The sequence below is a fragment of the Rhodamnia argentea genome, chromosome 5, assembly GCF_020921035.1.
Source record: "Rhodamnia argentea isolate NSW1041297 chromosome 5, ASM2092103v1, whole genome shotgun sequence".
Taxonomy (NCBI): Eukaryota; Viridiplantae; Streptophyta; class Magnoliopsida; order Myrtales; family Myrtaceae; genus Rhodamnia; species Rhodamnia argentea.
In genome coordinates, this window is record NC_063154.1 from 1,041,905 (window position 1) to 1,054,569 (window position 12,665).

General features: G+C 39.9%; 1 protein-coding gene across 1 annotated transcript; it reads right to left on the bottom strand.

Annotated features, from left to right (window-relative positions):
* Nucleotides 1-6,194: 6,194 nt before the first annotated feature.
* Nucleotides 6,195-12,285, bottom strand: LOC115742207 (glycosyltransferase-like KOBITO 1). The gene is made up of 12 exons (XM_030676342.2): nt 12,253-12,285; nt 11,338-11,739; nt 10,196-10,345; nt 9,849-9,901; nt 9,503-9,611; nt 9,293-9,427; nt 8,990-9,034; nt 8,566-8,753; nt 8,126-8,267; nt 7,436-7,482; nt 7,189-7,276; nt 6,195-6,791 (listed from the first exon to the last, which is right to left on the bottom strand). The coding sequence occupies exons 2-12, from the start codon at nt 11,716-11,718 to the stop codon at nt 6,501-6,503; spliced, it is 1,629 nt and encodes a 542-aa protein (XP_030532202.1). The 5' UTR covers nt 11,719-11,739; nt 12,253-12,285; the 3' UTR covers nt 6,195-6,500.
* Between the last annotated feature and the right edge of the window lie 380 nt (nt 12,286-12,665).

Genomic DNA, 12,665 nt, shown 5'->3' on the forward strand with positions numbered 1-12,665 from the left:
AATAACTCGAAATCACTTGTTAAACCAATTCAGAAAAGTTAACATTTTTAATAAGCTGATTTTCTTGTACTATACAGTATACGCAACTACCTCAACAATCGAGCGAACAACGAGCATTACCTTCGATGCTGCTTGAAAGTCATCACCTCCACAAAACCAGGAAAAATACAGCAGGAAATCCGGAGAAAAATAAGGGGAAAAGTACATTAGAAGTGCCATAACTTTTGTACGGCATTTACTTGAATGCCATAACTTTCAAAACGTTCATTTAAGTGCCATAAACGCCGGAAAAGCTGACGTGGCTCGCCGGAAAGATGACGTGGCTCGCCGTAAAGCTGACGTAACACGCCGGAAAAGTTACTATAGCACTCAAGCCCACATGGGGCAAAAGCATATATGACCAAGAATAATCTGTCTGTCTATTCGTTTTCAATTGCAGTGTAATTTGAGTTACACATTCCATGTTGCTCATCATGAGTTGCATAGTTTGAGTTTATGAACACAAAAGATTCCCCCGGCTTTTTCTAAGATAGCCTTCATGATCCAGTCCATGGGACATGGGACTAAAAGAATTTATCCAAGAATATTTGAGTTACGCATAACGGTCTGGACCCACCACGCTCAGCACAAAGCTCGCCAACTCCTCACGGTTTTGTTCCTCCGAGGGCCTCCCATACAACCTCGGAAAAGGCATCCTGCAAGTTTAAGAGGATCCAACACATATAAGCCATCCAAGACCTTCTCCCTAAGCAACGTGGGACAAAGAGCTATGCACACCCCCCCTCTTTTGGAGATATTACAGCATTTATCCCATATTTTGTGGAAATTTGTATGCATATGACATTCATTAACTCGACAATATATGACTTTGATGCATCATATGATAATACCACTCAATCTCTATAGAGCTAGCATACTCGCTTTCACTTAAATAGTATTAAGGAAAATAAATACATATATGTATGTAAATATATGAATCCAAACCTGATAAGGTGTACGGTTATTCGGTGAAGTGAATTTGATGTATATATCGTTGCCAAAGTTGTGTTTGTTGATCCTATGTTGACCTAGTGTCACTCATCTATATAATTCCAAACTCTTAATATAAGAAGTAGTGATTTTCGTTTGTTCATTTTTCGTACGATATATAAATGATACGATTTTGAAAAATAATTTTCAAATTGTTGGAACTAGAGCTTCCCTTACTCAATTCTTTGAAAGCCTTTTGAAACGAACGGACCTTGGTAAGTTTAGTATCTCCCATCATCCCTCTTCTCCATCACTCTTTCCTCGCACCGACATAGGGAAAATTACTCTTTTCGAATTCGCACAAATCTCGAGATCATATCAAGGTTATTAATAAATAAGGTTATAAAATAATATAATTATTCTTCAATTGTGAAATACAGTGGACTTTTTCATTAATCAACTATAAAATGGTTGCATCACGTGATAAGCACATTTTAGTAAGAAGAATTTAACATTTTATCCGTTATTTTGGTGGGGGAGAAGACACATTAATAGACAGAGGTTTGAAGCAACTTAAGAAAATAAGTAAGGGGTGACTTTTGCTTCAAACTCCTATTAGCGTATTTTCTAGCTGATGCTATACATTCATTAATGAGGCGTGTTTATTTCAGCTTAACCTAAAGATAAAAAGGTGAAACGTAATTCAGTCAAAATTTAATCTATTAGTTAAGTTCAAAAATATTTTGCAAAAAATACATCCGACTAATTTTTTTTTTAAAAAGAAGTCAAAGTGTATGAGGGGCGAGGTTTTGGATAAGAAAAAGGAGATGGAAAAATCCATTTAGATTAGTCTCTTAATGTCGATACCTCAAAATTTGAAAAAGCAGTGATCTAATTACTACTCTTGCATTGTGCACCTACATTTTCAATCAACTTTGTACGTCGGTGATGCCTAAAATATTTAGATTACATCATATACATCCCGAAACCTCTCTCCGAAATTCAGAGGCGGCTTGCTTAAAATATTGGAACTGCCCTTCACACTTAAAGAGCTTGATCCACACGCTGGATAATCCCAAGAATTCAAGTGCCAAAGAAAATAAGAATTTGCATCACAATAACTGACCTACAAATATTTGCGGAAAAGGATATCCAATCAAAAGTGCTAAAGCTGATATATCACATTGACGGAGAAACAAAAGAGGGATAAACATATGACAACTTGTATTGCCTTATATTGTCGGCTTAATGAATGTCATATACATTCCGCAAAACAAAGTTTTAGGAGGTGGTGAGAGTGTCACTGAAAACTACTCACTGTCTTCTAACTCACGGAGCAAGTCTGCAAATTTGCGACGAGAGAAGTGAGCTCATTTCGATGGCGGTTCCAAGCAATAACGCGTCACTTCCTCTAATGTCTAGTTGATGGAGCAGAGGAAGCCTTGGAGATGCCCACAGCTTGCATTCATGAAGATGGCCAGGTAGTTTTCCGCCTTGGATTCCGACAACTCTCGATATAAACCTCGCGAAGGCTCCGGAACGCGGCGATTCCTTTATCATCTAGTGAGCAAGACCAGTCCTCCCCCTCCGGTATGTCTTTGTAAACTAGGAAGTCTCGTGTGAGGGAAAAGGCTTACCACGAGATAAGGCGTAGCCATAAAACTGCACACCGACGCTCTTCACAGCAGTGAGTCCCTTGATGCAGAGATGTTTCGGCGAGGATAGCTGAACCCGTGGGGGTAAGAACAAACACGCATCTTCGACAATCTGTGAGGCTGAGAAACACCATGTTAGACAAGGAAGGGTCTCCCAACCAAGACGAGAACGTTGTACCTCCATATCAAATTATGTCGACCTTCTCTACTTTCGAATGAGGTTCTAGCATCTCCAGGATGGTTATCTGAACATTTTCGTCCTGTAATTCGAAGTTGCAGCTCCCATTCTATTGTCGATGTGGACAGGTGCTTCTTATTTGTCAAATTGGCCTTCCTTGCATCCCAAGCATCTTGGACGTTCTCCAACCTTGTTACGGCAAGTGCTCCATGGAGATGCACCATATCTCGCAACTCCCCTATGTCAGAACCGCTTGTACGGCCCACGCGAGATTCTGGCAAAGTGCGAAGATTTCTTAGTCCACTAATATGCAAAGGCATCCGCGGTATTCTGCACATACTTACATTGAAATAATGCAAGTTAATTAGGTCTGTCAAATCCGGAGGCAACTCTTCAAGAGAATCACAATCATTCCAAATCAATGTTTGCAGGTTGTATAGAGTACACACAGATTGAGGTAGAGATTTATTGGCAGTGTGTGAGAGATTCTGGTAACGGAGATTTTTCAAATCACCAATCAAGTCGGGTAGCTCATTGACGCTAAAGCCACTCAAAGAAAGCACCCTCAGGCATCTCAACCTAGGCAAAAGATCGGTGACCACCTTATTGCTTAAGTAACGAAATCCGTTCTCATATGGAGACAATGGCAGGAATGTCCGTAACCACTCGACTTCAATTGAGGACTCGAATTTGTTATACAGATCATATCTGTCACGAGGATAGGAGAAGTGACGAGCCTTTCGCGAAAACCAGTTGGCTTTTGCAGTCCTGATCTACCCTCGCAGCTTAGGCGCATCTTTCTCGACACTAGCTGAGCCAAATCATTAATCAGGTCATGCATGACGTACGTGATTTATCCACTGTTGACTTATGGAAAAACGATCTTGATAACAGGCCATTAAAGTACTCTACACCTAGATCTTCCATTCTTTTATTATCTTCTCCTGGCAAGACTAGCTTGTCTCTGTGAAATTCCCTGAGACAATAGGGCGTGCAGGCATCCATAGATGACAAAGCAGCATCGTCGCATGTTGTGACCATTATTTTACTTCCACGAGCACCAGCAGGCAGAGGTAACGTCAGCTCATGCCAATTCTCACGGTTGTCATCCCGTAAGTCATCTAAGACGATGAGAGGCTTCTTTTTGCTTAGCTTCTTCCCTAAAGCTATTCTGCAGTAGCTCCAAGTTCATGGTTTCCCATGACTTATGAGCGGCCGATTCAAGAGTTGCCTTTGTCACCCTTACCATGTCAAATTGATCACACGCACAGGCCCATGCTTTCACATCAGAAAGGTCATCCACCCTTCTGTCATTGAAGACAAATTGAACAAGTTGAGTCTTACCAATTCCCCCCATCCCCAAGACGGACTACAGAGAATTCGCTATTTTGCCTTTCACAGCCGTCGTCCAAAAATAACCTAATCATCTCTTCCTTGTCATCATCCCCACCGAAACATGAGACTCAACGAGTAGTGTAGTTGTTGACATTCTTCGCGTGATTCTTAACTTCCTCCCACCTTCACCTTTTTAGTCCGAGCAAATCTTTTTGTTTTGCTATGTATTCTAATTTATTGACAATTCCCGTTATCCTTGACTTGATGTTGTCATCAAACGATCTAAAAGGATGTACCAAGTTCCAATTGCGCACCTGATTCATTATGTTTTGAGAGGCCACTTGCAACTTGCATGTCAGTGCTGCTGTTGCCGACGCATCCAATATGTCCTCAGCTTCATAAGTTGTTTCTTTAAGCATATCTAGCCCGGTCTCGATGGCCGGATCATCCTACTGCTTTTCCTCTGCATCTTCAAGTACAGCAATGTTTGTGTGCTATGTAATCTTTTAGCTCCTCAAGGAGGAATTCATCGATGTTTGAGCGATGGAGAAACTCTGTGATATCTCCAGACGTTGACTTTCAAAAAGCACCTGCAGGGCTGGAGAGAGAACTGCTTCCAACCAGACCATGTTTTTGCTTTGGCTGCAGATGCAGAACTGAGACAGCTAAAGAAATCAGGGTGATAAGGTGGTGGCTTCTTAATATCTCCTACTTTTGCTGAAAGTGGACTTAAATCATTCATTTATAGTCTTCTTGCTTTTGTGCCAATGGCAGCAACTTCTAACTTTCCACAGTGACCTCTTCCACCACTTGCAATGCCACGTTCCAGTCTTCCTCCCTACCCACTGTTGACTCGTTCACCAAAATTGCAAAATGCAGACAAAATTCAAGTAAAGCAACTGTGATGCCTCATGCCTCCTAATGATGCTGACAGCTAGATGGTTGAATGCTTCAAACTGGATTCCCTTTTACAAGACAGACAAACAAATAAATAAATAAATAAATCTCAGGGGTCTAAAATGAGGCCAGTATTTGATGATTTTGATAGCTAGAAAATGGTTAATTGGAGTTCCTGTCGCTTGTCTTAATAATGACTTTCATAACTAGAAAAGGTTAACAGTGAATCGTTCACCCAAATTGCAAAATGCAGACAAAGTTCAAGAAAAGCAACTGTGATGCCTCATGCCTCCGAATAATGCTGACAGCTAGATGGTTGAATTAGACGTGGCCAGTTCCGTGGAACCGCCGGTTCCGGTTCCTAAAAAGGTGGAACCGCCGGGTTCCAAGGCCCAATTGCTCTTTTCACCCGGCCTCCTCCCTTTTTTTTTTTTTTAAAAAAAAAAGGGGTCGGAACCTACCCGGGACCACCGGTTCCGGGCCCGTTCCAATAATTTACAAACCGGAACCGGCCCTTTAGGGCCGATTCCGGTTCCGGGTTGGAACCGTGGGCCCGGTCAACGGGCCGGTTTCGGGCCACGGTCCATTTGGCCACCTCTAGGTTGAATGCTCCAAACTGGATTCCTTTTTTAAAGACATAACCAAAAAAAAAAAACCTCGGGGGCCTAAACTGGGGCCAGTCTTTGATGACTTTGATAGCTAGAAAATGGTCAATTCGTGTTCCTGTCGCTTGTCTCAGTAATGACTTTTATAGCTAGAAAAGGTTAACCGGAAGAATTTTTTTTTTTTTTTGGGTCGCAAACACGAAGATTTTGATAGCTAGAAAAGCGTTAAGTGGAGTTCCTGTCGCTTGTCTTATTAATTAATTAATGCCACCCTGGTCACAAATTGTAATTTGGCAGAAGAACGGGTCATGTTTCGGTTTTTCCATAGTTGGTCCTGCTTTAATCTCAGCTTCAGTCGCACATTACTATGGTCTGACAGTTTTAATCCAAGCTTTTGATTAAATAACTCTAAAACACTGCATATGGGTGATAAATAGATATCACAGGGTAATGCACAATCTCCTGATGCAAAATTTTTGTATGACTGAAATGCATCCGGCGTCTTCTTTCTTGTCACTAGTAAAATCACAGCAAAGCCAAAGACGCATCCGATGATTACAAGGGAAACAATCTGAGCATCTTCTTTTACATGCAATGAATATAAGTACAACACCACTTCAGATTCCATTGAGATCACTGAATCTCAGTTCAAAACAATGCGCGACTCACAAGGCCGCTCTGATAATGATTGGAAAGAACCAAGTGAGATAGGACGCAAGTGTAGATCATGTCACACCCGCCTGAACCAAAAACTAGCAAATTTTGTCTCCTGATTCTTCCTTCCAACCAAAAGCTTGCATCACAAGGACGAGAAGCTGTGGCGACAGCAATGGCAGCAATCATGATGGACCAGGGTATATACTAATATACTTCATCCGAGATGTATCCTCTTATTCCTGGGGCCGACAGCGGTGGGATGGCTGGTGCATGAGAAGCAGCAGCACTGGCTTCAACATCCAAGATCTTCCTTGCAGTTGAGTGGTGTTCCACGCCTCTTCCAGCCTTTCTTGATGGGAGGGATTCCGAGGCAACTGCTCTAGATGAATTACCACCACCAATCAGAGATAAGAACTTGTCTCTTGATAGAATTGATGGGGTGGATGCGATGACAGAGCTGAAGACACCGGATTCCCTCAGGCCTTGTATAATAGCCTGATGTAAAAGAGATTGTACCGAATGGATCCAAGAGAGAGAAAAAACAATTTAGGAGGAGTAAAAAGACCGTCAACTAGTCCTTACCAAAAAAAAAAAAAAAAAAAGACCATCAACTAGTACTCCTAAAGCAGAAAGCACGCTTTTTTCCTCTAAAAGTGGGGTAAGGGTTCGGGGATTTATCTACGCAACTACACTTTATCTAGTATAGGATCCACCTCCTAGAAATTAGTTGTTAGAGCATTTAAATGTGCCCAGCATTACAAATCCAAGCTCGTTCTGTCTTCCCCTACCCATGTCCCAGAAAAAGGTGAAATCTTGACAAAGTATAATCGCAGATCAGGGCAGAAAACCTTGTTTACTATTCAGTAGAGAAAATACTAGAAATGATACTTACCATTGGAGCATATATGCGAGTTAGGATGCCTTTTCTTAGGAGTTTCATTTTTACATCTTTGTCACCCCAGACAACATGTTCCCGATACCTAAAACAAAAGAAAAGAAAAAATCACACGATTTGCGAAAAAGAGCCACTTTATGTGAGCCAATAACTATTGAGTAGACAGCTTCATCATCATAGCAAAATTGAAGCATCATTAAAAGAAACGAGACAAGAAAAGAACTGCATAGTATCCAGGTGTTACCAGTTTAGCATTTCATCCTCAGTAGCGGTTGAAGCGATTATGAATGCCTGCAACATTTACATTTGATTCATTTAATCAAAAGTAAATTCACAAACAGATGATTACAGCATGAACATAGATGCTACAGCTCAGCCACTGGATAAATTTTCACAAACCATGCACATCAGGAGAAATAAATATTGTGAGTGCATTGGACACTCAGATGTTTCCCAAGTTATTGAAAGCACTTTTTACCTTGAATCATCATAAGAGAAGACAGATCATTACACACACACACACGTGCGTGTATGTATATACACATATGTACAATTTAAGCCTTGACATATGTGCACACACACGTGTGTGTGTGTGTGTGTGTGTATGGACACATCTGTACATATGTGTATACATATATTTCTAAGCCTTGACTCTTAGGCAAGACATAGCTTATCACAATGGAAGCTTATACGTTGCTCCACAGGTCCAATTTAAATCAAAATCATGTAATGGCCTCCTATAACTTGCGGTCTCTCCAAAAGTAAATAAGAGCCAGTTACATCTAAATGCAGCTCAGTTTCACTGGCAACCACCTCTTCCTTCCTCAAAGCCACCCACAGTCCACTCCTCAACCCAACAAAGACAGAGGAAACGAATGTATGTATGGGAATACATATATGTGAAGAGAGAGAGAGAGAGAGAGAGATTACTCACTGATCTGTCAAATTCTAACATGAAGCATCTTTTAACATCTTCCTTTGTGGGCTTGCAGCCACACCTATCACGCCTAGAAGTCAAATCTGAGAACTTGGCGTACGTGTAATGTAGAACAGCAGCCTCTTCCAGCTTGACCTCACTAACAGCCAAAGCAAATGACATAGTTGAAATCTATCTGAACAGATACCAAGACTTTAAGCTGAAGATTTGTCAACAAATAGATAAATGACATAAAATAAAATCAGCAAACATCCTAAATATAAAAAAGGACTCTAGTAACATTAGCTTTACTGATACCCAAGGAGATGGATTTGTAAATAATTCACACCACTCTACTAACATCTAGAAGGGAAAAAACAAAGTGAGATGCATTATTTGCGGCCTCTGAAATAGACCGCTAATCAAAAGCCAAACATTCACAGATAAGAGCATCATACTTGGGGGTTTTCATGTAATTGTGCCATCTGTGTGCTCCATTAGGTCGAAGATGATCCTGAATTCGGGCAGCTGATTTCCCATTTCCATAAGTCAAGAAGTAGTTCGGATTACCACGAGTCGATTCTTTGTACATTCCAAAGTAAGTATCTTTTGGAAGATGGTCATAATTTTTCTTGAACATCAAGACCTGCTCAAATCAAAAGAAGTGCATATCTTTCAGGAACATCCAGAATTAGCTGGAAATATACAGTGTAGACTAATGAAGACAACAATCATAAAAATGAAGTCCACAGTCTAAAAAGACAGAAGAGAATGAATTCAGGAACAGCAATGGCCTAAACTTTGTTTCGGTGAACACTAACTTTGGAGATAAAAAAATGAAGCCAACATCAAAAACCTTCTGAGTGTGACAGAGGCATTTACCTCACTGAAAGGATCTTTGATGTTGTCACGCTCTACACTGCTCTCCTAAAAGATGATCAGAGGAGATATCAATTATATTATGTGCCAGAGCTAATCAAAGGCAGCAAAGAGAAAGGTGAAACTTTAACAACTCTGTCTCTCATTATCTCACAACACAAAACAAAATCAAAGTCTATATGGAAAAACCGACCACCTTCAGGAGGAGGCTATGCATAAGTTTGTCATAAGTTTAATGAAATAACAAAACAAAATAAAAGAAGCCCCTACGAAACCATCAGAATAATTTCAAAACCCTTCACTTACATAGTTCGGAAATACAACCATGTCCACATTACCAGGAACATCCATCAGTAATTGCCTCAGAGAATATTCTTGTGCACCAGCAGGGTGCATCAGCTCGTCTGTATCAAGATGAATTATCCAATCCATTCCAGCATCCTGACGTTATACAAGCAGAGTCAGATTTCGTTCTTGTGATATAATTTATGCAACAAAAAGAGTGTAAATTGATACCCTTGCCATGACGATGGCCATCTCCATATTGAGAGATTGCTTCACAAATAGCTCATAATTGCATGGTTTGTAAAAGAAACCCGATAGCCAAGTCTCATTCCAGATTCGACTGATGGATCCAAGGAAAAATAAGACCATAAAAGACGATAGGTTTAGAAAGGTAATCAAGCAAATAACCACAATACATAAACTTTTGACTTCAGAGGGCTACCCATGTCATATACATAGACCACAAAAAATATGTTAATTTCATAGTAAACATATCTCAAACAAAAAGCCAATAATCATCTCAGTCAGCCAGTTAGAGCGGGATGACACAATCCAACATCAAAATGACAGATTTCACCTTTTAGCTTGCTGCTCTTCTAGCTCTCTTGTTCTGTATATCACTTTTACACCCTGTAAAAGCAGCATTTAATAAATGTTCAAGCAGACCTGCCTTACCAAATATTAAACAAATAGAACCATAACAAGTCCAGGATTCTGTCAATATTTGCTTTACCCCATGGTACATCTGAATGTTGGGTTTTATTTTTTTTGTAATAAAAGAACAGATTTGCCCCTGAGATCATATCTTTCTATAAGCACACTTTTCAATGCTTCATGTGAATCTTAACTTCCAAATGATAAAGATCCTGAAAAAAAGGGGAAGAGAGAGCAAAGCCAGCCAAATTAAAGTAAGCGTTTACTTACTGGAATAGATTCAAGAACTTTTGATATGCTAGGAGATGCAGCCTTCCCTTCAACAAATAAAAAGAAGGTTGTGACTCCAATAACCTTATGGTAAAACATCCATGGCAGAATCTGATCCAAACCAGCTGAGGTACTTGTTGTTACGCATATCTACACAGTGAAAAGAGAATCTGAGACGGTTATCATATGCAAGTTGAAACCCAAAAGAGTCTCCATATCTACGGATGACAGCACATAGTCCGTATAGCTGCAATTGACAGAGAAAGGACTCTAACACACAATGAAACAAAATAGAAATGCTCACACCGACTCCTATCCACCCTTCTCCGCCACATTTAAACCAGCCAGAATAATCACGACCTGAAGATCAGTAGCCAGCACATTTCCCTCTCAGTTCTCTGTGTTCCCTTACACTGTCTACCAATCACTCTGACAAATTAACGTCACCAACAGTATTGATGCACATGCAGCATATAAAGTACAAAATGTGTGCACAACGGTTCAATCTTTCATTTTCATAAAACTCTTCTGGGAACTGTTTAGAAAATTATCGTTTTTTTTTTTTGTGACGGGGGCTCAAAATCAATTATATATATATAAAAAGTTCAATGTTAAGTATAAAGGTTTCCTTCCATTTCAGTTCTAAACTAGTAAAAAGTATACTAGTACTAATTACCATCGGTGTTGAAAAACAAAAATTACCATCGGTGCACTTCATGAGGTATAATTTGAAACCTATCGATCAATGATGTCAAGATACTCATATAGCATGAGTACCAATACTCATTCGGACAACCAGAGCCTCCCCAAGATCGACATAGCTGAACATCCAGAATGCCAAACACGGCTAACGTACTCGACCAAGGAAAAAGCGCACACAGACAAAAACAGAACCTAGATCGGTATCAACAAACAGCGGGAAGCAACAAAAGGGGAAAAAAAAATCAAACTTTCGCCTTCCCACTGGAACAATAATTTTGAAAATTTTCCTTACCAAAAAAAAAAATAATTTTGAAAATTTGTCCAATCCGAGATCGACATCGTAATTTTCGTCCTCAGAATTTAATAGCTGAACCTCCAGAGCATAATTAAAGCCAAGCTCAACGCAGTTTAACGAAACGAAGCGGAAAAAAAGAAAGAACCTTTGGCTTTAGACTGGATCCGAAATCGAACTTCCAATCCCGGTAGTACGGGAAGGAAGGAGAGGCACTGCGAGCGAGATGGGCACAATCAGATGAAGACGAGGAAGAAGGAGAAGAGTGGCGGGAGATGGAGGAGAGAGGGGAGGCGTTGTCCATGCCGGGGAAGAGGTGGCTGGATCCGGGAGGGGCCCAGCGGGTGGTGGGGTCGGTGAGGCCGCCGCGCCATTGGAGGGCGAAGGCCAGGAGAGCGAGGGAGAGAGGGAGGAGGGTCAGCAGGAGGAGAAGCTTCGCAGCGAAGGACTGCGACGGCGACGACGACGAGGAGTTCGAGTAGAAGGAAGGTGCGTTTGCTCGGAGAGAAGTGTGGAGGTGGCTCGGCATGGCGGACTCCGGGAGAGAGGAATTTTTTTTTTCTCTTTTTATTAATTTGAGCAGCGCATGGTTTGGTTGGGAATTTTATATGAGCTAATCAAAAGGCGAACCATGACTATTCTAAATTTTCCATTTCGAAAACAAAATTTTACTCTAAAAATTGGTTTGGAATAAAGTTGAAAAGCAAAATTTTTAGCTAATGAAAAAAAAATTCTTCTTATCGCTCACTCCTTCTCTCTCATGTCCCTATCACTAATAGGTGATAGCTATCCACCGATCCGCCCGACGCTAGTCCACCGAATGTCGAACATTGATTTGCTGATCATCAATCGCCAATCTGTCAATCACCGGCAACCTTAGAAATCTTATATTGTTATCAAGCGAATTTCTATTCCGGAAATAAAAGTTTATTATCGTCATCAAACGTTTTTATTTGCTTAGAAACTCGTTCAAAAATAAAAAATAAAAAAATCTATTTTTAATCAGAAATTAATTCCAAAAATATAATAGTTATCATTCATGCTTTTAGTTTTTTTTTTTTAATGCCGTCCAACTTGTTAGTAGTTTGCGTGTGTAGTATGTATTTTCAATCAATAATTCTAAAATCTAGCAAAAATAGCACACAAATATAAAATGTGAGCGAAAATAGGAAAGAAACTTAAGTCCGTTGAGAATGTAGAAGATTTAACTGAGTACAGAATATTAAAGTTATAAATCAGTGCAAAAATCATAGACATATTATAAAGTGATTTTTTTGATCTATTTATTATAAAGTGGTTATTGACATATAGTAATATATGTGAATATTATAAAGTGGTTATTCACATATATGAACTATTTACACAAAAAGAAAGAGAGAAGCGTTTTATAGCTCGGTTCTTTTTGGAATAATTTTAAAAAACGAAAATCTGTCACATTTTAATCAAAGGTTTACACACTTACGGAATTTCTGTAGA

Excerpts from the sequence above, each read along its gene's own strand:
- LOC115742207 (XM_030676342.2), bottom strand. The coding sequence starts at position 11,718 with ATGCCGAGCCACCTCCACACTTCTCTCCGAGCAAACGCACCTTCCTTC. Across the intron at positions 9,902-10,195 it reads AAGTTCTTGAATCTATTCCA|GGTGTAAAAGTGATATACAG; the intron begins GTAAGTAAACGC and ends CTGCTTTTACAG. Across the intron at positions 9,612-9,848 it reads GAAGAGCAGCAAGCTAAAAG|TCGAATCTGGAATGAGACTT; the intron begins GTGAAATCTGTC and ends TGGATCCATCAG.